The sequence below is a fragment of the Diaporthe amygdali genome (genome assembly GCF_026229845.1).
Source record: "Diaporthe amygdali strain CAA958 chromosome Unknown NODE_3_length_2959817_cov_65_330692, whole genome shotgun sequence".
Classification (NCBI taxonomy): domain Eukaryota; kingdom Fungi; phylum Ascomycota; class Sordariomycetes; order Diaporthales; family Diaporthaceae; genus Diaporthe; species Diaporthe amygdali.
The window spans coordinates 565,124-587,294 of record NW_026517023.1 but is presented as its reverse complement, the minus strand read 5'-3'; the positions used below and the strand labels follow the sequence as shown (position 1 = coordinate 587,294).

The 22,171-nt window shown below is 54.8% G+C and overlaps 10 protein-coding genes across 10 annotated transcripts; 5 read left to right on the top strand and 5 right to left on the bottom strand.

Annotated features, from left to right (window-relative positions):
* Positions 1 to 3: 3 nt before the first annotated feature.
* On the top strand, positions 4 to 927 carry J7T55_002580 (exosome complex exonuclease rrp41; the record flags this gene model as incomplete). The annotated part of the gene is made up of 2 exons (XM_053137668.1): positions 4 to 320; positions 408 to 927. The coding sequence occupies 2 exons, from the start codon at positions 4 to 6 to the stop codon at positions 925 to 927; spliced, it is 837 nt and encodes a 278-aa protein (XP_052998450.1).
* Positions 928 to 1,202: 275 nt separating this feature from the next.
* On the bottom strand, positions 1,203 to 2,882 carry J7T55_002579 (disulfide-isomerase a6 precursor; the record flags this gene model as incomplete). The annotated part of the gene is made up of 2 exons (XM_053137667.1): positions 1,203 to 2,603; positions 2,733 to 2,882. 2 exons carry the CDS (start codon positions 2,880 to 2,882, stop codon positions 1,203 to 1,205), a joined length of 1,551 nt encoding a protein of 516 aa, XP_052998449.1.
* Positions 2,883 to 3,781: 899 nt separating this feature from the next.
* On the top strand, positions 3,782 to 5,198 carry J7T55_002578 (uncharacterized protein; the record flags this gene model as incomplete). The annotated part of the gene is made up of 3 exons (XM_053137666.1): positions 3,782 to 3,890; positions 3,949 to 4,049; positions 4,116 to 5,198. 3 exons carry the CDS (start codon positions 3,782 to 3,784, stop codon positions 5,196 to 5,198), a joined length of 1,293 nt encoding a protein of 430 aa, XP_052998448.1.
* A 1,273-nt stretch (positions 5,199 to 6,471) lies between these two features.
* On the top strand, positions 6,472 to 7,315 carry J7T55_002577 (uncharacterized protein; the record flags this gene model as incomplete). Its single annotated transcript, XM_053137665.1, has 2 exons — positions 6,472 to 6,911; positions 6,988 to 7,315. The coding sequence occupies 2 exons, from the start codon at positions 6,472 to 6,474 to the stop codon at positions 7,313 to 7,315; spliced, it is 768 nt and encodes a 255-aa protein (XP_052998447.1).
* A 464-nt stretch (positions 7,316 to 7,779) lies between these two features.
* Positions 7,780 to 7,986, bottom strand: J7T55_002576 (uncharacterized protein; the record flags this gene model as incomplete). The annotated part of the gene is made up of 1 exon (XM_053137664.1): positions 7,780 to 7,986. One exon carries the CDS (start codon positions 7,984 to 7,986, stop codon positions 7,780 to 7,782), a length of 207 nt encoding a protein of 68 aa, XP_052998446.1.
* Positions 7,987 to 9,614: 1,628 nt separating this feature from the next.
* J7T55_002575 (uncharacterized protein) lies at positions 9,615 to 10,889 on the bottom strand (the record flags this gene model as incomplete). The annotated part of the gene is made up of 4 exons (XM_053137663.1): positions 9,615 to 10,053; positions 10,121 to 10,482; positions 10,544 to 10,654; positions 10,734 to 10,889. 4 exons carry the CDS (start codon positions 10,887 to 10,889, stop codon positions 9,615 to 9,617), a joined length of 1,068 nt encoding a protein of 355 aa, XP_052998445.1.
* Positions 10,890 to 12,700: 1,811 nt separating this feature from the next.
* J7T55_002574 (cell wall glycosyl hydrolase) lies at positions 12,701 to 14,100 on the top strand (the record flags this gene model as incomplete). The annotated part of the gene is made up of 2 exons (XM_053137662.1): positions 12,701 to 13,858; positions 13,957 to 14,100. The coding sequence occupies 2 exons, from the start codon at positions 12,701 to 12,703 to the stop codon at positions 14,098 to 14,100; spliced, it is 1,302 nt and encodes a 433-aa protein (XP_052998444.1).
* Positions 14,101 to 14,715: 615 nt separating this feature from the next.
* On the bottom strand, positions 14,716 to 17,115 carry J7T55_002573 (uncharacterized protein; the record flags this gene model as incomplete). Its single annotated transcript, XM_053137661.1, has 1 exon — positions 14,716 to 17,115. The coding sequence occupies one exon, from the start codon at positions 17,113 to 17,115 to the stop codon at positions 14,716 to 14,718; it is 2,400 nt and encodes a 799-aa protein (XP_052998443.1).
* A 1,564-nt stretch (positions 17,116 to 18,679) lies between these two features.
* On the top strand, positions 18,680 to 20,949 carry J7T55_002572 (llantoate permease; the record flags this gene model as incomplete). The annotated part of the gene is made up of 5 exons (XM_053137659.1): positions 18,680 to 18,964; positions 19,059 to 19,337; positions 19,397 to 20,359; positions 20,570 to 20,632; positions 20,710 to 20,949. 5 exons carry the CDS (start codon positions 18,680 to 18,682, stop codon positions 20,947 to 20,949), a joined length of 1,830 nt encoding a protein of 609 aa, XP_052998442.1.
* A 549-nt stretch (positions 20,950 to 21,498) lies between these two features.
* Positions 21,499 to 21,813, bottom strand: J7T55_002571 (uncharacterized protein; the record flags this gene model as incomplete). Its single annotated transcript, XM_053137658.1, has 1 exon — positions 21,499 to 21,813. The coding sequence occupies one exon, from the start codon at positions 21,811 to 21,813 to the stop codon at positions 21,499 to 21,501; it is 315 nt and encodes a 104-aa protein (XP_052998441.1).
* Positions 21,814 to 22,171: the final 358 nt, after the last annotated feature.

Sequence of the window (22,171 nt, the reverse complement as noted above, 5' to 3'; positions counted from 1 at the left end):
ACAATGCCCCTCGACACATCCTCATACTCGCTGGCGCTCCTGCGCGTCGACGGTCGGCGATGGAACGAGCTGCGCCGATGCCACGCCCAGATACGCACTCAGGCCGCGGCAGATGGGTCCAGCTACCTCGAGATGGGCAACACGAAGGTCATGTGCGTCGTGACGGGCCCTACCGACCAGCAATCCGCGCGACGAGCAGGTGGAGGAGGAGGGGGTGGTGGACAGAGGTCAGAGCAGGACAAGGAGGCCGAGGTGGCTGTGAGCATAGTGATTGCTGGCTTCAGCAGCGTGGACCGGAAACGAAGAGGACGAGGAGACAAGTATGTCGCACCATAATACCATACATCCTGCGGAGAGCAAAAGACGGAACACGTTGGACAAAACTGACAAGGCGCACCCGCACACAGACGCATCTCAGAGATGCAATCGACCCTCTCGCACGCCCTCTCCTCGACACTGCACACACACCTCTACCCGCATAGCACGATAACCTTCTCGCTGCACGTGCTGTCGCAGGACGGCTCGCTGCTGGCGGCGCTGATCAACGCCTGCACGCTGGCGGCCGTGGACGCAGGCATCCCGATGACGGACTACATCTCGGCGTGCACGGCGGGCAGCACCTCGACGCACGCCGCGGGCGACGAGGGCGCCGACCCGCTGCTGGACCTCAACCAGCAGGAGGAGCAGGAGCTCCCCAGCCTGACGGTCGCGACCCTCGGCGCCGCGGGCGACCGCGTCGCTGTGCTGGTCTGCGAGAGCCGCGTCCAGGTCAGCCGGCTTGAGGGTATGTTGGCTGTTGGTGTTGACGGGTGCAAGCAGGTGCGGCAGATTTTGGATGCGTGTGTAAGGGAGAAGGGTGCGAGGATGATACGCGAGGGGGCAGTGGAGAAGGGCGTTGGCGTGGGGGACATGGAGCTTGATGGGTGATTGCCAGAAGATCCGAAGGGGAGGGAGACGAGTTAACGAGCCTCTGAGAATGAGCGCGCGTTACGAAGGGCATTTTCTCAATTTATCAGGTCATGATACCCACGAAAGCATGAATAGGATATGAGGTAAGAGAACCTTTCGATTTCATTCCAGCATGCATCCCTTCAGGTACTATTGAGGCCTTTGGCCTCTCGACTTTTAGTATAAGAAAGGATCAATCCCAAACCAAGACGCCCGGCTAACTTTACATTCACTCCATAGTGACACACCCCTTCTCAGAGCTCGTCATGAGCCGCCTCGGTCGGCTTTTCCTCTGCAGTCTCCTCCTGAATAGTAGGATCCGCACCCTTCCACGACGTCTCCTCTTCAGTGTTGCTCTCCGAGATCTTCTCCGCGTCTGGCGTGACCTCCGGCTCAGGCGTGGCGGTGCTCTCAGCAGCCTCACTGTCGGTGGCCTCAGGGGTGGGTTCCACAGAAGGCTCTGGTGTGGCCTCGGAAGAGGCTTCCGTCTCCTCAGCAGCAGCCGCTACGATACCCTCGGGCAGCTTGCGCTTGACACCCTCGCTCAAGCGGATCTGATCGACCCAGCTCTCGATGCTCTCGTGGCCAAAGTCCTGGCCCTCGTACAGCCTCCACCAACCGCGGCGGGCGTTGATAGCCAGGACCTGGACGTCTCCCGACAGTTCGAGGGCCTTGAGGATGTCCTTTGAGTGCGCGTCATCGGTGTGCACCTCGTACATGGGGAATAGGTGGCGCTTGCTCTGGGCATGCTTGTGGGCCAATTGTGCAAGCGCAGCCAGGGCCTTGTCAGCTGGCTCGCCGCGGCTCTCCTTGGGCACGAAGGCCAGTACGCAGGTGTGCGACTTGGGACTGAGGCAGTTCGAGACCAGCTTCTCGGCTGAGTTGATGATCGGGATAGGCAGGGGGCCCTCGAACACGACGGGCTTCTGAATGTTCTCATCGCCCGCTGGCTCGGTGATCTTCTCATCCGCCTCGGTGGAGGGCTCGGTCTCGGTCTCCGCGGTGGTTGCTGGCTTCTTCGGTGTGGAGGACTTCGTCTTGGACTTCTTGGGCGCGGGATCAGGGTTGGGAGTTGCGGCCTGGGATAGGAACTTGACCATAGCCTCCTTCTTCAACTCGCCATCGTATACGATTCCGTCTTTGTCGCCGCCCGGGAGCAGGACCAGAGTTGGGTACTTTTCAATACCAAACAATTCGACCGCCTTCTTCTGTGAGCTGCGGACCTGTCCTACAGTGATGACGTCCAAGAAATCAATGGCCAGGCTCTTCAAGAGCGCGCTTGTAGTGCCCTTCTCCGTGAACAGGATTGCCTTGGCCGACTCGTTCTTAGTTGACAGGAAGCTGTCGATCTCCTTGTCGGAAACGCGCTGGACGTGGTTGTTGATCTTCTCCACCACGGCGTCCACGATGCCCTTGGCGGTGCGGGGACCTTGGTAGTCCTCGACGATGGGCCTGCCCTTCTTGGCACCTGGACGCACGATCTTCAGGGTCGGGAAGCCCTGGACGCCCATGGTCCCGCAGAAAGGCTTGTTGGCGTCATCGTCGCAGTCGACGGCGGCGACCTTGGCGAGGCCTGCGAGGTTCTTGGCGGCTTTCTCGTAGGCGGGCTGGAGGTTCTTGCAGTGGCCGCACCAGGGGGCGTAGAACTCGACAATCTGTAGCAAAGGCCTGTTAGCTACCTAGGTAGGTCGACCTGGGAGCAAGGGAGGCGGGAGATGGTGATCTAGCACAGGCTAGGCCTGGTTTCTCGAATGGAGGGAGACAGAGCTGAGGGGAACCCTTACTGAGGTGTGGTTAGACTTGGCAATCAAGTTGTCGTAGTTCTTTGCATCGACCGAGAGGACGGCAGAGCTCTTGGGATAGAGGCCTGCATTGGCAGCAGGCAGAGCAGCCAAAAGGGCGACAGCTGCGGTTGAGAGTGTGGGGTGATGCATGTTGCTTTGGCAGACGTTGACTCGTCCGTGGAGCTCGAATTGGGCGGGGCCGGATGGCTTGTCGAATGGAGGAGAGCAGATAGATTCGATCTGAGTTGACGGTCCCTACTGTATGCAAGCAAGATAATTAATTCGAGGTGCCTCTCGAATTATGGGGACTTTCAAAGCTGAAGGAGAGGCATGTCCTGGCGGAAGAGGAGCTGAGAAAAGCAAAACAAATATGTGTGAGACGAGTCTGATTGCTTCGTGTCAATTGGGAACAGATGATGCTATGCTGGCAAGTCTTAAAGTGAAAGGTGTCACGTTGAGGTTGAGTGTCTTCCCTTGTTCGAAAAGGCCACGGTGGAGGAAACCCAATTGCAGGATGGACGGATGCAACTTATACGAGGGAAGGGGGGGTACGAATGAGGAGACGAGGAGAGCTTCTAGAAGCGACGGCAGCAGCGACCAAAATCCGGGGTAAATTCATGCAAATGCCACTCTGCCGTCTGCTACTCAGACATTTGCCTGCATAATGAACAGCTTCAGCCACACCCGTTTCTGAACTCTACTGTGGCACGAGCTTCGAGGGGTCAAGGACGACGATCATCACCAAGTGCAGGTCTCCATATCTCAAGGTGCCCTGGCCCTGGCCTTGCCCGCCATTACGTTACGTCCCCGCCAAGCCAAGCAGCCAAAGCACAGCTGCCTGTCACAAGCACAGTCACAACCACACCGCACCGTACTCTTTGCCCTTCCTCCATCCCACTGCTCGACATTGACAATCGCCATTGTCCCGCAGCTCTTTAAGACACCATATACAGTTGCAGTAGCTCAAAGACTCGGCCGAGTGCATTGGAAGCCATCGCCCAATCCCACAGAGTCGCATCTCGAGGCGCAAAACAAGTACATCTCCAGCCATGGCGGACGAAATACCGCAGGGCCTCAAGCAGGCCGACATCAACCTCTACAAGACGGCTACCAGAGCTACCCAGCTGTCAAATGTCAAGCCCATCGTCGCATACTGGTGTATGTTCTCTTGCGCTGCGGTATCGCATGATATGAGGAGATGACTGACCGAAAGCAGGCGAATACTACGTTGTCAACCAGATCCTGGCGAGGAACCTACACAGCACCGATGCAGACACCCTCAACTACACAACCAACCTGATGGACAAGCTGGAACAGGTATGTGCCTGTCTTCCACCTTCCAACAGCTTGACGAGACGCATCTGCTGACTGGGTTTGTTGTAGACCAAGAACGAATACGCGAACGAGGATGCGATCATGGACGACGCCACCGCCCAGGCATACATCGAGCAGTTCGCGCAGGAGACCTTGGACAGGGCAGAACGCGTTATCAAAGCCGGCAAGGTCACCCAGCAGACAGCTAGCACCTTCGACGCTGCTCTGACCTTCTTCAACCTCGTCAATATCTGGGGCCCACCCGACACCGAGACGCAGCAGAAGATCAAGTACGCCAAGTGGAATGCCGCGCGTATCACAAGGGCTATAAAGGAGGGCAAGGACCCGAACGAGTCAAACCCCAAGAAGGAGGACCTGCCACCCCAGCAACCGGCCCTTGACCCTACCGATCCTGACGTTCAAGCGCTGGGGAGTCCATCCGCACAGGGACAAGACCAGGTGCCAAAAGCTGCGACGGTGGAGGATGCACCAGATCCAGATCTCAAGAGGGACTCAGCAGGAGTCTCCTTGCCCCATACTCCGGTCCTCCCGGATCCCCCTGCCTCTGTCCCCGACAACGACGAACTGAAGCTTCCAAGTGCGCCGGGCTACGGTGATGAGGCAGGGTCTACTGCCTCGCCTGGCTACTTCGACCCGCCACCAACTTTGCCGTCCCCTATTTCGCCGCCAACAAACGAACCGACCAGCTTTACGCCAACTGCTGGCGCCCCTGGCCCCTCAGCTCCTGAATGGACACCGACACCTCCGCCGGCCTCGTCGTCATTCGCACCACCATCTGCCCCGTCAGGGCCACCGACCTTCGCCCCGAGTGCTCCATCGACCGCGGCCGTCGCACCCCCGCCCACGTTCTCCCCACCACCTACAAACCTAACCCCTCAAAACATTCCACCGCCGGCTAGCATCCCGCGGCCCGTCGCCCCTACTCCAACCAGCTTTGCCAGCTCGGTTCCGGCCCCCACAGCGCCGGGCGGGTTCGGCCAACAGGCCCCGGCCGCGTTCACCGCGGACGACGCGGCCATGTCTCAGGCACAGAAGCATGCAAAGTGGGCGATCTCGGCGCTGAACTTCGAAGATGTGCCCACCGCCGTTCGGGAGCTGAGGCGCGCTCTCGAGACCCTAGGGGCGAGCTGAGGGTAACGGAGGGCTGTAATTGGAAGAGTCCATCTCCTATCTCCCTCAGCCGCTAAGCGCTTTCGCTGTGTTCGGGATTCGCATTCCTGTTGGTTCTTTCTGCTACCGTGGAGCATTGTATGGCGTTGGGGCCTGTCGTGCGATTCCCCCCTCGAATGTCGAGTTTTAAGAGTCCTATCCAATCATGTTTATCATCCTCTTAAACCCCGTCAAGATCGTGTGTGACAAGAAAACTACTTCGGCTTTGCTGACCTGGGCCCTAGCTGATCCTCCCAGTTTCATGGGTGTGTATCCTTCCCTTGCGTGGTTGAGTTTTCATTTGTGGAGAGAGATGGCTCGCAGGTCTGTTCCTGGGCCATTGCAGCCATCGCGGCCTCCTTCGCGGGCTCTAAATTCCAGATGTGGCTTGCTGATGGGGCTTGGGTCGTCGGAATGGGCCGGCTGCACCGGTACGTGCCTGTAAGGCCTGCATGACAGATGGGCTGCACATGCTCTGCACATACTCGGAATGTCTCACGGCAGTTCGAGCTGACGTGCATCTGACTGCGTTTACTCTTTCCTCATTGCCGGCTGTCGTTGGAGACTCGAGATGTCGAAACTTCTTCAAGGGTGAGACATCAGGCAGGGGGCAATGTATGTCCAACATCGTCCGGCCTTCCACCCGGCCCACCAATGATGACGGCCTGGCTTCCCTCCGCTCGATCCATGTCGCATTCTAGACTCTCGTCATCTGTCGTAAGTGGCAGTGACCGGATGAACACTTCGATTCTGGCCCGGGGTCTACTATTCTTGTGGCTTACACTACACCTCTTTTCCCTGGCCCCTGGCCGTCCCCCCTCAGCACGACATGCTCTACTAGTAGTTCATTCGATCTTAGCGGGCCCCAGAAGGACAATACAGTCGGTCGCGAGCATTTCCCAAGGGGATCGTGGCCCTCTGGTATCGAGTTGATATTATGGCGGCCGTCTCGGAGGGCCAGCATGTCGACTGACCGACGTCAAAAACGTGGTGCCATCTTATGACTTCTTAAACCTCGTCGTGTCCCCTGGGCTGTGGACGACAACACCATCTCACACCAGTCTCTCCTTCAAACACTCACATCAGTCATTCCTTCTAACACACACCAGTCTCTCCTTCAATAAAACCACTGCTCATCTCCAGTCTTTCCTTGAGCTCCGAGTGAAGAGACCACAAGCAGGCTTTCCTTTCCATTGTTCTTGACGAACATTCCACTCCTTCTTTCGATCAAATATATACCAACATGTTCTCCAAGATGAACATCTCGCTCCTTTCCCTCATGGGCTTCCTCGCCCTCACCACCGCTCTTCCAAGCGGCCCCAAGGAAACCCCCCCCCCTTCGCTGGAGCAGCGCCAGGACAGCTTCCGTGCCTACCATGCCCAGAATCCCCGCCAGGCCAGCGTCACCGCGGGACCCAGCCAGCTCACCATCACCGTAGTAAACAAGATGGCCGACCCCGTGAGCACCTCGTACGTCGGCAATGCGGGCGTGCCCGGTCCTGTCTCCGGTGGCACTGGTACCGGCACCTTGAAGCCGGGCGAGACCGCCACCCTTGTCGCACCGCAGGAATGGGCTGGCAATGTTGCTGTCAATTTAGCCGAGTACCCCATGAACGGTGATGGCTCACTGCTTGAGGGGTCGTTGATGTCATGGGGCGACGTTGGCTACCGAGTCGACATGGACGTGTCGTACGTGTAAGTATCACCGCCCCGCCCCCTTGTCGTCCCCGTCTTTTAAGGACTACAATTAACAGACCACCCCTGCACACAGCAACGGTTTCTCCGTCCCGATAACCTGCACCTGCAACAAGGACAAGTCGGTGCTGTCGGGCTGCTCCCTGGACCTGTGGAGCATGGGCAACTGCACCGGCGACGCGGGCACCAACAACGGGGAGGGCGCGTGCGCCAACCCGCTGAGGCCCGACAACTCGGAGAAGCTGACCGCGACGAGCTTCTTCGCCCCCTGCGAGGGCGCCGCCTTCACGTGGCCCCGCGACGACGCGAACTCCGAGGGCCAGTGCCAGGGCGCCGAGGTTACGTGCTGCATCGGTTCGACCGACGACGGGTGTCCCGCGAACCCTAAGCAGAAGAGCTCTTAAAGGGGGAATGTTGCTTGTTGATGGGATCTTTCGTTTCGGGGCCGGCCTTGGCGGCGGGCCGAGGATGGCTACTTATGAGCTTTATGATTGATGACTTCTTTCTGGATTTGTTAGGTGGTATCCGTGCCGAGTAGGTGAGGCAAGCCGTTTGACTTTGGGGCAGTGCCCCACCACGGTCGCTTTCACATGGTCGACCACGTTCATTTTCTCACTTTCTTAACACACTCGTTCCGGGTCCTGCGGGGCCTTCCACTCGTTTCTAGGCGCTTTGTGGATGGGGACTGGCACTTTGTACAGATGATGATACCACGAATGCAATCTATTGGGAAGAAAGACCTGTCGCTGGGAATCTATACTCTATAACGTGTCGTTGTGCCTTGTGAATACTAAGAAAACTGGTTCCTGCCATCTATGCCTCCTCTCCTCAGGCTCTCTCCGTCGCCTCATCGATGTCATCCTCCTCTCTAATTACCCAAGTCACCGGTGGTCTCCGCCTCGCGCTCCAGGATGGTGGGCCTTGTCTCGCTCTCAACGGTGGGAGTGGCCTTGCGGACGATGGTCTTGGTCGTGTCTTTGAGGGTAGGGCTCGGCTTGTTGTCAACCTTGGCGGTGGTAGTCTTGGCCGCCGCGATGGCCGCGAGGACGGAAAAGAGGAAAAGGCTGGCCTTCATTGTTGCTGTTTGGCCTGTTGTTGAACAGGCGTGAGAGAGAAGCAGAAGTTATTAGTGAGTGTCTTTGAGCTGCGTTTATTATTCGTGTAGTGACAATGTGATAATTCATAGCTCATACACCGAACGGAGAACTTGGTTGGTATTTATAATTCTGAAAGATCACTCGATCTCGAATACCGCGCGCTTCGTGACTAGCTCCAAGCCTCACGATCTCTCAACCCGGGTGGGCGTGTTTGACCGCGCCACTCCGGTCCGTTTGATGGTCGAGAGCCGCATCTCTGTGCTATCTTGGGTCGTTTGGCAGTGGCCCATACCACATGTGGACGATGAAACCAGGTACAGTGCCCAAGCACTTGAGGCTGCTTCAAGCGGGCGCTACCTCGGTCTGTGCCTAGCGGCGCTCTTGGGGTCTATGACAGGTGGTCTAGCCTCATTCTATAAGGCTGTAAGGCGATCGCAGCTGATGCCGAGAGCGCCAACCTTGCTGTTTCGAAGGGCAAATCGTCTTCGGAATTGTGGGCACGAGTCTGAGATAGACAATCTTATTCCAACTGGTTTTCAATATACAGTCCGATTATGTGATCTGGGGAAGTAGGTTCCGGATCACCACTGCTGGCTTCGACATAACGTAGAACAGCTGTGTAGGGAAGGCTAGAAATGCGGCTGGAAGATACAAACCTATCGCTTTACTCGATAGGTTCCATGCGTCAACAGAATTTCTTCATTCAGTCAGGCATCTGTTCATAGATCATTCGAGCCCCTTACGCCACAGCGCACGCGTAAAGTAGTAAGTCTTCTGGCGCTTAGTCCGCAGCCGCACACTACTCCTTGCCTATTTCGTCCTCGTTTGCCAAGCGCGATCTGTGAAAGAGGGCGCTCCCCGTTTCATGATGAAGTGAAACAGGTGAGGTTCTAGACCTTTTCCAGATGAACTCGCATCCAACAACCTCGAACAGGTGCTCTAAGCGCGCAAAGGTCCAGATGTCTATAGATAGCCTGTGTGTGGCCTCGATTGCTTACTTTGCCCCACTAAGGTCTTCCGAGGTCGTTTTATCTCTTTCGGGCGTATAAAGCCACAAGAAATAGCTTCTCGCATAGGGCATCCATATTTGGGCCTGATTGTGATGGGAGAGTTAGTCTTTGTATTATTCGGGGGGGTAGTGGCCAGATAATATTGGCAAGGGTTGCATGAGTGGCCGAGAGCTTTGATCTGCCTCTTTCACATTCACTTACCTGAAGTCACCATAGGCCTCAATGTAGTTAGTGATGGGGGTTGAGACTCCTGGTGTTTGTAACACTGCTGTTTGTTGCCTCGCGAATTTCAAAAAAGATTTCTGTATTCCAATGCCTCTACTGTTCTAACACAATTGCTTGGACAGATCAATCAGATGTGGCAACTACAGCCAGAGAAGATTACACTCCCACATGTTACAACAAGTCTGAGGAAGTACCATTGGTGGTCTTCATTCGCGAGGCTCTGAAGCCTTGTGAGCCCGCCCTGTCTCAAAAATTAGAACGTCTGGAGCGGATGGAAGCTGTGTTGCCATGCCGACGCCACATCTTCCTGACCTGAACTATTCACTATATACCAAGTTCCTTTGCTGCAGATGATCTCGTTCGCGTCCATATCATCCCCTCAAGGTCTGTCTCTCGTACTTGTACCGCTTCTGCTGCTCGAGGGACGGATCTGTGTCCATCTGGCTCAGCTCGTATTCCTGAATTCCTGAAGGACCATCTGATCTGCTGCCCGTATTCGACAGCTCGCGGTAGCCTCCGCTCAAAGGCTCGGTGCTGCCCTGAGGACGATGAGAAGCGCTGGCGTCCGTTGATCGTCCGTACATGGGTCCGTATGGCGTGTGGTTACTTCGAGAGTTTGCAGAGCCCCAGATCTTAGGAAACTTTCGTAGGAGGGGCTTGAGGGCGGCGGCAGAAGCACAGAAGATGGCGAGGCCCAGTTCCACACCGGCCCACAACAGGAGGTAGTAGTGCAAGATCTTCTGTGTCTCTGCATCTGCATTCGGAATTTTCACAACGATCACGAGCTTGGCGATGGTCGCACCACTCGCGCTGCCAAGTCTCGGGGTTAGTTTGCTCCAAATATTGATCAATTTCGTAACGCTCTGGGACAACTTACAAGAAGCCGAGACCCAGTAGGAAGCAGACTGACAACTTCATGCGGAAGTTCATCTTGGCGTTCCAGATGATAAGTATTGGGAAGAAGGCGTAGAAGTAATCGATAAAAATGTTTGATATCGTTCGGAACAAACCCACAGAAGTGCAGGTCGAGCTGCTGACGTAACTGGTGGTGCCATTGGCGACGCAAAGCCAAGACGAGTACATGGTCGTGATAAAAGTCCAGATGACCACGACCGCCATAGAGAAGCCGAGGGTGATTTTCATCCACTTTTTGACGGCGACGCGGTAGAGAACGAGGGCGACTGCGAGCTTGACGATGCCGGACGTGATGTACAGAGTCAGCTGGTTGGCGTACAAGAACTGCCATTCACGGAGGAGATTAGCATGTAGAAATCAGGTATCTAACAGCAGCTTAACAAACCTTCTCGGCCATCTTTGGGTCGTAGTGGGGCCAGTCTTCGGGCGGTCCGTCATAGCCATACCCAAAGTACATGGCGGCAAAGCCCATCATACAGGCAATGACGTATCCAAGCTTGGGAAAGGCGTCAGTCTCTGTCCAGGTCACCATTCACGTTGGCATATGTGGAAGGAGAACGCAGATGTGTACTCACAAACGACAGGCAGAGCAGGCGGTCGTCCCAGCCAAAGTTGCTGATCATTCTGGCTCGAACGTAAACACGCGCGGCGATGACCAGCGTGTCCGCGATGAGGAGCACGATCATGGCCACGATAAGGTCCCATTTGGCCTTATGAACCTCAGTATGCATCGCGACGGTAACCTCGAGTAGTCGACTGGCGATCTTTGGGGATTGGCCTGGTGTGTAAGAACACTGACGGGACGGTAGATAGAGCAGGAAGATCTGGGGTAACAGGACTTGGGACGCAATAATCTGGTAGTGGGGAGTTAGGATTGAATGACTTGACAGAAGGAAAGGGTTGGCCGAAAGAGACTGGACGGCAAGAGACAGGGCGAGAGAGACTGGACAGCTGAGATTGAGCCCAAGGGAACTCGGACAGAAGACCAGTGTGGAGGAAACGCAAAGGACGCCTTGCTTCGCAGCCGCAGTTCACGGCCAAGTGCAAAGCTGGAGGTGAATGAGGAACGAGGCTCAACCTGTGTTTGCAGCTTTGACGGTCCAGGAGCATGACCAAAGCGGAAGCCACCAAAGCCTTGGTGATCAAGGCTTCCCATTTGGGCAAATGTCATACCTCGCCTCTTGACATGCCTCCATTACATACATTTTCATCAGGAGGACACCAGGAGAGGCCCGCAGTTCCAGAGTAATACAGAGGGGTTGCCTTGACAAGTTGATCACCAGTTCTAAGGGCGCTCCACACTCATGCAGGCAATGCTGGAAACTTGAACTTGGTTGTTTGTCAGCCTGCAAATAATGCAGCTTCCAGATATCTGAGCATCTGGTAAGGTGCATGCCATAAACCTCTAAGCTGGACAGAAACACTTTGATTTTAATCTTCCAGATTGATGGCCCATCCTCTTGCACCTGATACATTGATACCATGATGTCCACTGGTCTCCCTGGGCGCGGTGCCAGCCTCGATCTCAACCCAAAAGACTGGAATTCCTAGCGGAATACAATCCAGCATTTCATACAAAGATTTGCATTTTGATGGACAGGAAAGCAGCAGTATATTCAAAGCAGTTCATTGCACTGAGCATGTCGTGAGCTGGCCTGACCTCGGTGACTCAGTGACAGATTCAAAGACTTGAGGTCTTGCCAGGTCAACGACACTATTTGTTCCCTAATTCACAGTGTGCCAAATCAAAATTCCGGGCAAATAATATGTGACGGTGCAATTTTAATGGTATGTGCTTGTATTCAGCACAACATACACTCAAAATACCTGGTGAGCATCGGCTTTTTTATTTGATCTGCACCTTGCTTGTTCTGCACATAGCCTGATGGATCACATACGGGTGAACTGTCACAAGACTGCAAGAGACCATCACTCCATCATAGCTCGGGTGCGAATTTGGTCATCGATGACTTCTAACAGTGCAGTCATTGTGCATTCTAGCCTTGGACTGTGGAGAGACCATTTTGATCCTGAACATTGAAAAGGAGTGATGACAAGAAGTTGCTCCCACATCGTCTTTCACTACATCACGATGAAAACAGCAACCTTCAAGTCACGATCGCAAGTCCAATTTTCCGACGAAAGTGAATGGGAAAGCATCACGTGTCGCTTGGTCTTGAAATGTTTCCTTGATCCAGCCCGCGCGTCCGCCTGCTGATGATCATGCAGTAATGTTTGTCGGTTGCATCTTGTCGACTTGACTTCACTCAAGTAGTCGGTGGTGCGAAATATCAAGGCCATCTGTGCTTCCCAGTGAGATCCCACTCAACATTTGATCCCAACAGACTGGAGTAAAACTTCCTCTTCCACATCGTCGTCATCCAGGCTCATGAAATTATCTGACCTTTTCCCACCGCTTTTGTTCGAACAAACACGTACTGCCGCAACTGCGCTCATCAGAAAAGCATCACAACGCTCGTGTTTTCTCGCAGATGACCTAATACACAAGATCAAAACCGCCAGAATCTTCAAACTAAACAACATGGCCGGAATCCTGTTGGTGCTATCCTTCGTCACCCTCGGCGTCATATCAGCGGCCGGCGCCCTCCGCAACGTTTCCCATCCCCAACCACCCTCCACCAAGATCTACTCGACCGACATGGCCATGAGCATCATCGCCCGCCGGCAGGGACTGATGAACAGCACCAAGCAGGCGGGCCTCGCCCTCCAGGCAGGCATCACCCAGAAGGCCATGATCGCCTGGAGCGCCCAGTATGGCGGCCACCCGCTGATCTACAAGTACATCGTCGACAGCGCCGACGCCACCGCCGCCTTCATGGCAGACACCATCGACGACCTCAAGCTCTGGCCCCTCGACCGCCTCTCGGCCGGCAACGCCCTGTTCCTGAGCGACGGCGGCGCCTACGACCTCACCCTAGACGCCTTGCGCGACAGCATCCGCCTCAACCGGCGCAACGACGAGAACGGCCTGTGGTACTGGGAGAGCTACCCGCAGTGGAGCTACCTGGACGGCATGTACTCGCTGGGACCCTTCGCCGTCCTGGACGCCCTCTCCACCGTGCACGGTAACAACAGCAACAACACCTCGAGCGCCGAGACCAAGGTCGACCCCGACACCGCCGCCCTGCAGGACATGCACCTGCAGTTCCAGCTGCTGTGGGAGCACTGCTACAACAGCACGACGGGCCTCCTCGTGCACGGCTACGACGCCAGCCGCACCGCAGTCTGGGCCGACGCCCGCAACGGCGCGTCCGGCATCGTGTGGGGCCGCAGCCTGGGCTGGTTCATGATGGCGCTCGTCGACACAATGGAGCTGCTGGGCACGGGGCCGCAGGCTGCCGTCTGGAGCGAGCCGCTGCTGGGAATGTACCAGCGCCTGGCGGGCGTGGTTATGACCTTTGCTGACGAGCGCACAGGCTGCTGGTACCAGGTCGTCGATCAGGCTGGCCGCGAGGGCAACTACATCGAGTCCAGCGCGAGTGCCATGTTCAGCTACGCTCTGCTTAAGGGCGCCCGTCTGGGCTACCTGTCTACCTTTGATGTCCCGCGGGCGCAGAAAGCTGGTCGTGTTGCGCACGACTTCCTTGCTCGCGAGTTTGTCATCATCGAGGAGGACGGGACGTTGGGGTGGAATGGCACGGTCGGCGTGTGCAGTTTGAACTCAACTGCGAGCTACGATGTAAGCCCCCATTCGAGCCATCCTCTCTCAAGCCTCTCCGGAAGCAGTTCCTGCAGACAACAAGACTATGATGCTGACACGGTGCCTTTGGCTTACAGTACTACATCGAGCAACCCATCGCCTACAACAGCGTCCTCGGCGCCTCCGCCTTCATCATGTCGTCGCTCGAGGTCGAGCATCTTGATTCGGCGGTACTCACCCCGCAAGGAGGGGCGACGAGACAGGGAGTGCGTGTGCTATGAAGTGGATCATACCCCCTTCCAACTATACGTGTATTGTACAGTACGGGACGCAACCTGCATTGTTTGGGCTACTATTCCGATATGACCCAGACATCCTGGGCGGCATATGGAACGGGCAAAATAGCGAGGCGTCTGGTGGGAGAGACCAGGAATCGCGCGGAGGAACAGCTCTCTTAGTGGGCAGAACTCCGGTAGGGCACGGCCGTTGCATTCTCTTTTAGATCGCGGGTAGTGTAAAAGTCTGCGCAGTGATTAAGTCAATGGCTCAGTAGAAGAGGGACGAAACATCATGCCTCGTTCAAGGGCCCAGTGACCATAGATGCGATCACGCTTGCCCCGCGCTACGCGAACCTTCGACTCCGAAACATCACCGTTGTTTCTCGAGGGAACCCAGTCCCTCCACCTCGGGCAGTGCAGCGTGTCCCGTACCGGGTCGTGTATCATCGACCTGCAAGATGCCTTTCGCCTCGCTCGAGACCCACTGCTGGGGCCGAAGTGTCGGGAGTTGGTTCACATACAAAGCTGATGATGGGTTATGTAGTGTCTATGCATATTACATCCGTCTAAACTCGTACAACGCGCCGATATGGTACAGGTTCTGCCGAGACCACAGTTTCAAGGCCCTCCTATCTGCTGTGTATTTGGCAGGAACTGCGAGATTCCTACAGCAGCTGTTCCTTGACTGGCGTCTTTGGCGTGAGGGCCTTTCCACCGGAACTTCCTGACCAGATCCTTCCCGAGCTTCTTGGCTGCTTCTAGGTGCTCCTGGTGCGCTCTCACGTCCTCATTAACCTTTTCCCAATTTACCTCGAGCTTTGGATCGGTGGATTCGACTAAGGAAAGACGTTTTATACGGACACTGCCCTTGCCACGCTCCTGAAGCACCTTTCTGCGTTCCTGTGCTTTAGTTTCCGCGAACTCAACCAATCCGCCTGGCCTTTTTTGTCGAAATGACATCGGGCCGCTTTGGGCCTCTAGCTCATGCGGCTGTTTTTTTGTGGTTTTCGTCTGATTTTGTGTAGAGTTGGGAGGTCTGGTCTCCGAGGCTTGAGCTGGATTAGTAGTCCGAGCCAGCTTTGGAGAAAGCTTGGTGGCTCCCTTAGTAGTTGAAGTGACAGCGCTCGTAGTCGAAGCTGCCTTCGAGGCCACGCGAGACACAGGCGAAAGCTCGGCCTCTTTGAGGACCGGGTTCCCCGCGTTCCTGTCGAACGCGCCTGCGAAGCGTCTCTCGAGCAGCCTCCGGATCTGGATCGTGCTGTTCAGCAATTTCGCGGACTTTGTGCCTATCCGCACTGTCTTGAGAATGCGCTCCATCTCGCGCGACCGGTCGGCCAGCTCCCTAATGACATCGTCATGGAGAGGCCGCCGGATGAGGTGCGGCATATCCGCACGCCACTCTTCGCCGACCTCCATTGCCCGTTTCAGTTCGTTCCTGCGGCGCTGCAGCTGCGAAGAAACCTGCTTTTGCAACCCGTAGGCCTTCAGACGCGTGTCGCATGGCCCGCCGCAAATGGCCTCGTCAAGCTTCTGGATCAGCGTTGATTCCCACAGCGGCCACGAGAGCAGCCATCCGTCGTGCGTAGTGGAGTCGATCTTCCCGTCGTGGTGTTCTATGCGCATAGAGTCCTCCATGATGCCCGGCGACACCGTCTCATGCTGGCCGACCAGGAGCGGTGGAACGTCTACCTGTTGGTACGCTTTGTTCATGATGTCCTCCGAGAAGACTCCCTTAAACCTGAAGCCTGCACCGGAAGATTTGGTCGGCACCTGGGTTGCATCTGTGTCATCTGTGTCGACCATGCTATAGTGATCCACGTGGCCATCTTTCATGCCTAGCTGACGGGCGAATTCGTACGTCCATGCAGTGGATATATCACGGTTATCCATGCCCAAGGGTGCGGGGCTTTTCCGCCCCGAACCGACCTTTACCAAGCTATAGGGCAGGGCGCCTTGTCCAGCCCGAGCAGGCACGGCGTTTTGGTCAAAGTGCGTCAACATGTATTTGCTCGGACCTAAGGGGCTTGCGGTGCTTTTCATGTATGCAAGCTCAGCTGCTATGCTAGTAGTGGTAGTGTGCTGGCGTATAGGTGTCCATGGGTTCGTGAAGCTGGTCCATGACTCTACTGTGGGGGTTGGTTGGCCGACATGAATCGAGACGCCCCACTGGGTGATGTCGTCAGTGATGGAGGTATGAATGGTGGCTATGCGTCGTATATTGTCTCGCCGTTTCGCGACATCCATACTTTCTGGCCGGCTTGGAGTCTCGGCTCCGTCCACTCGATCCACATCAACCTCTGGGGGCGGAATTCTAGACTCAACCCAGATGCCAGTTGATCCTGGGATGGCGAATGCTGGTATGTGGAATTCTCGCCTCAAAATCTCAATGGTGGTGTCCTCCAATATTCTTTCGTACTCATACTTGGTCTTCAGCTTGGCTTGGCCTCGTTGGATCTCGTCCTTAAGATCGATAATGGGCCAAATAGACACCTGGCCTGGTCCGAGAAACATTGCTTCTGCACAGGGCATGATAAGAACTCCCACGTCAGGCCATTCGTGGTTGAGAGGATCGTGCTTCCACTCGGATTCCTTCACTTTCTGTTCCCAGAAAGGCCTCCAAGGTAGTGAGGACCATCCGGGCGGCTCGGGGAAATGGAGGTTCATCCTGCTCTTGAGGGATTTCGTGAGGTACTCGGCCTGCCATGGCTCCTGGGCCTGAACCAGGTGTTTTGGAAGGATGTAAGTAGGACGACGGGTGAATGAAAGGACTGTCGGCGGTGGGCCAGCTCGTTTTACCCAGGAGACAAAAGAGGATGGAGCCTTGGCAAAGCCATGAGCGGCATCGTCGATTGAGAGGTCCTCAGCAAAAGCGCGCTGGCGGGTGATCTGACCCTGGATGTGATCACGGATGTTGGTAGGGAGACGTCGCGGGGCGTACACAGGTGGGAGGTCAGGTATGTGGACGTGGCGAACGCGTCGCCGCATCAACTGGACCTCTGGGCTCAGAGCCGCGGCCATCCTCGCCCTGGCTCACGCACTGGCACTGAGCGACAGCCGAGCTTTACCTCATCAGAGCCATTCAGTGCTGTCGAGTTAGAAATATCAATCTGTTTTTGGTTGACACGTTTTCACAGATTGTGCTGTGATGAATCGATGATTGATCTTGAGGTGAGGTTTTCTAGGGCCACATCCTAGCATGAGCCGGCGCAGACGAATCATCGAGGTTGAGTCTTGACGTCTATTTGCCCCACCACGTGTTATGTAAGCGTGGTCAAACCCTCGTGGCATCCCCCCCCCCACTGACTCCCCCTGAACCACCAGGAGCATCCTTTCACTTCCGATCTTCTGTTTGACAACATGTAGCACCAAATATTAAATGCCCCTATCCCCTATTCTTCATTGCTCCATGCCCACAGAGAAATCCTCAATAGATGTCAGAGACGAGCCTCAAAAGCTTGATTGGGATGCAAGCATCCGACTTTTCCGGTATCCAAAGGCAGATTCGTCACCAAGCTCTGACAATCACACGCAAGCTCGAGGCTTTTGTTCATGTTAATGTTCATCTTAACATGGCAGACCTCTCCTTTTCCCCTCGCCGGAATAGCAAACACAAAAGGAGTCAAAACCTAATCGCCACTGTACCGTATTTCCGCCCCTGAAGCAAGATGATGGGGCGGGATATACTCGAGCCGTGCCGTCGAAACCTTGTCCAATCTTCACCTCCGACTCCGAGAGAAGCAATGCACAGGCACAGCCAATCGGTCCTTCGAGTAAACAATCTTTCCACCGACTGCAAAGCTAGAATCTAAACATCCGTTGAATTGTCTCACTGGCGTTATCTTTGGAGATGGGAAGGTCGCAGCGCATGTCAGCCTGCTGAGTTACCAGTCAGCTTGCCCATTAATGCAAACTTGCCTCAAATTAAGCCTATACCAAGCAGTGCGGGCACATCTTGGCCAGAACTCTCCCAGATCTGCACCAAACTCCTTCACATGTGTGCTGGACGCATGTCAGCATGCATTCAGTAAGCTTACACGTTACTCTCTTCCCTCGATCTCTATTTTCAATCTCTATCAATCTGGGGTACGGTACAAGTCTCTGGTTTTTGTGGCTTCAAAATAACGCGGACCAGCGATTGAATGCAATTGTTGTAGCAGGGAGACACCTCCTTAGGAACCGGGCATGGTCGCTTTCAATGTTGGAGCCCAAAAAGGCAAACCAGCATTATCCAAACCATGTCGGTCGCACTGTCATCCAATACTGGCATGCGTGACGAGGCTTTAGGTTCCAACGGCTGCACAGTTGCACCAGACTGAAATGCCAAAAAAAAGCATGCCACATCACCTGCATACCTAGGTGACATCTGCCGGATGCTCCCTACCAATGCCAGAATGGACTTTCGAAAGTCCCCGTCGGCCATCTACCTTGAGTTTTAAACATGCCTCGGTTTACAATAATGAGGGACAAGGCACTTCAGATTTAAGACCGTTCGTCGACGGCTTTCTCGCACCATATTCACCATCCACCGAGTCCTACACTATTGTATACTTTCCTAGAGACCATATTATTCTGACACACAGTCATGTCTGGAGAAGCAAACAAAGATATTGAGGTCATATACGGAAAGGATGACGACGGTACGAGGTTCAGCAACGAAAAGACCATCAGAAATGTGGGCTCAGTCGACAGCTTCCATCACGATGAGGCGGCGAGGATCCTGGCCGACTACGTAGCTGCGGGAGGACCAGAGGAATGGAGCGCACTAGAGGAGAAGAACTTGATACGAAAAATTGACCGGAGGTTGCTGCCTGTCTTGGCCTTCACGTTCTTTTTAACATGGTATGACAAGGGAATACTATCACAAGCAGTGAGTGTACCTGGGGGTTTTCTCCTTGTCTCCCCCTTCTCAACAGTCTTCATGTGCGTAAGATCTTGTATGCTGATTCTTGAGACAAATATAGGCAATCTTCGGCCTGAGGGATGACCTGAAGCTCGAAGTGGGCAACCGCTACTCCTTCTCGTCGGCGATATTCTACATTGGCTATCTCATTGGGTGCTGGCCGATCACAATGTTGGCTCAAAGGTTTCCCACCGCGCGCGTCGTTGCTATACTTGTCACAATCTGGGGTGTATGCGTCATGTTAACGGCTGAATGCCATAACTATCGGGCCCTTTACACCCAACGCTTCTTCCTTGGGTTTCTGGAAAGCGGTGTCTCACCGATATTTATCCTCATCAGCGTAGGTCTTGCCTGGGCCCTCCACTCCCTAGTCGAATTTGTAACTAAACAAACCAACAGGGCAGTTGGTATAAGAAGGTGGAACAGCCATTGCGGATAGGCTGTTTCGCTGCTTTCGTCGGACCCGCCGTCATCCTGTCCACCCTTGTCAACTACGGCTTCGGCAAGATCCAAGGAAGTATTGCGCCTTGGAAGATCATGTTCCTGTTCGCCGGAGGAGTCACTACTTTATGGGGCCTGCTAATACCCTTCATCCTGGCCGCCGATCCGATCAGTGCCCGCAGCCTGACAGCAAGGGAGCGGTACATCGCCGTCGCACGCATCAGATCGAACAACGCCGGCGTGCGCAACACCCATCTCAAGCTTGAGCAGGTAAAGGAGACCCTTCTCGACCTCAAGTTTTGGCTCTGCTTCTTCTTCACCGTCTTCGCCTTGATTCCCAATGGACCAACCTCCTCATTCATTCCAATCATCATCAAGGGCTTCGGCTACGGCACATTCCCCTCGCTGCTGCTGAACATGCCGACCGGCGCAGTGGCTTTCCTGCAAATCCTGGGAGTATCGTACCTGGCCGTGAAGCGACCCATGTGGCGGTGCTGGATCAGCATCGCCTGCCAGTTCGTCGGCATGCTGTCCGCCCTGCTCCTGTGGCTTCTGCCAATGTCTGACAGGGGTGGACTATTGTATGGGGCCATGACCATCGGATGCGGCATACCCGGGTACATCCTCATGCTGAGCACCCAGCTGGCCAACACAGCGGGGTACACCAAGCGCGCGACCTCGTCGGCCGGCATCTACGTCGCGTACTGCATCGGCAACATCATCGGGCCCTTGGTGTTCAGGGAGCAGGACGCGCCGCGGTACAAGCCGGGCTTCATCGTTGTTCTCGTCTCGACTGCCATTGCTGCGCTGCTGTTGCTCGTCTATCGCTACGTGTGCTTGCAGCATAATCGCAAGCGGGACGAGGCAGGTATATTGGAGAGCTTCGAGCACGCTTACGAGGACGACCTTACAGATCTGAAAGTGAGTTTTGCTACGCAGATATCACCTTCCCTCAATTCACGTGACCTTCACTCACAATTCGCGCGACAGAATCCTCATTTCAGATATGTTGTGTAAATTTTCGCTTGCTTTCATTTAGGAGACCTGTCTTAATTATTACTTATGTAGTCTTTCTCGCTATGGTTATGTGGTCGCTTCCTGTGTCATAGGCACTTGATGGTTCTGATTCAGTCGCGTCGTCGCTGGAGTGTTCATACCAAGACAAGCATGTCCAAAATGTTCCACGTGCCAATTGTGAGGGCAGTGCCAAAGATTGAAGGCGGTGTGCTTCGTGTGCCAACTGCTTTTCATGCGATACGACCCCTGCATAGCCGGCACACCGCAATGTTGCATCTTCGGCAGACGTTGCGCCACAGGAGCACACGGCTGCCACAGGTCTCGCACATGCCTTCGCCCATGACGGTCCTCCACAAATGCTCACAATCTTCCATCTGCATTATTTTGACTTCAAACGTTTTGACCAGTTCTCGGTATTGACGACGATCCTCAGGGTGTGGTACGGTTTGATCGAGCATGGCAAGGTCTGCCGCATTGGCGGCTCTGTTGCGTAGCGGCTCGTTTTCCCCACTGGCACACTTACAAGTCTGCCATGTCGATCCACAGACATCACAGAACTTTTGACCGCAGGGGCATGCTGTCCTACTTGTCAGAATGTATGAAGAGACCATTGTGCGAACGTCTTTCCACTGGTACTTGAGTCACTCACTTATGGGGTAGCAACCCTCTTCTGGCTTGAGCTCAATAAAACTCTTGCAAGACTGGCATATTGCCCTGCTTTTTTCTCTCGCCTCTTGACATTCCCCATGGTGGGACTCTTTCTTGCAAGTGACGCAAGTCGTGGAAACGCATTGGGGGCATACTCCCACCTTCCCTAAGATATGATGCTCAGGGATGAAGGTTGAGCATGTCGGGACATGGCAGTATGTGCGTTCAGGCGTTTCAACCTCTATCTTCTTGGCCAAGATACGAAGTATTAGCTCTTTTGGTAGCGTTTTCAACATCCTAATATCGAGATTGATATCGTTGCAACAGCGGGGAGGGAATCGGCTGCCCAAGGAGAGTGAAATTTTGAAATTGTCCGCCAGGCATTTGCAGCAGTGCTAGTGCTTGCAGGTCAGTTGAAACATCTTGATTGATGGGAGCTCTTCTAAACAAGCTGTGCACTGTATGGCTAGCTTCGGGGCGAGCTCATCTGGGTCATGACCCCGACACCCAGGCGTGTCACACTGGTCGCGGGTGGGAGCTGATCCGTCTTGATGTGATGACTCTGCATGCCCATCGCCGGCTTCAGGAAGGATGATATGCCCGCCATCATTTCCTGAATCGGGAGGATCTCTCTGGTCCTGTGACTGGGGTTTGATGGCGGCATGGTTGGCCCTCACGTTGTCGTTGGCGTCCTCATCCTTACTTGCCATGACTGGCAGTGGTATATCTGACTGAATTATGCAAGCGTTTAAATGGAGACGAGAGAATGTGAGTGAATGAGGTGAGACCTTGAAAGTTTGAAGGTTCCTGAGGGCGGTGTTGAATTCCAATTGCAATAAACATTGCAACTAGGAAGAAACTATCCCTCTGGGCCGGACTTTCCTTGTGAATTCGTTCGCAAGTGCGATAGAGACACAGGAAGGAAGCGTCCGTGTCTTGTTGCTGGGCTCTCATCAACAGGTGTCCGTCATGACTGCGTGACAAGCCCGCACCCGGGTGGTTACCTATCAATAGAACGCCAACACCTTCTCTTGAAGTCAAAGGTACGGTTACTGCCTGGTATTTCTC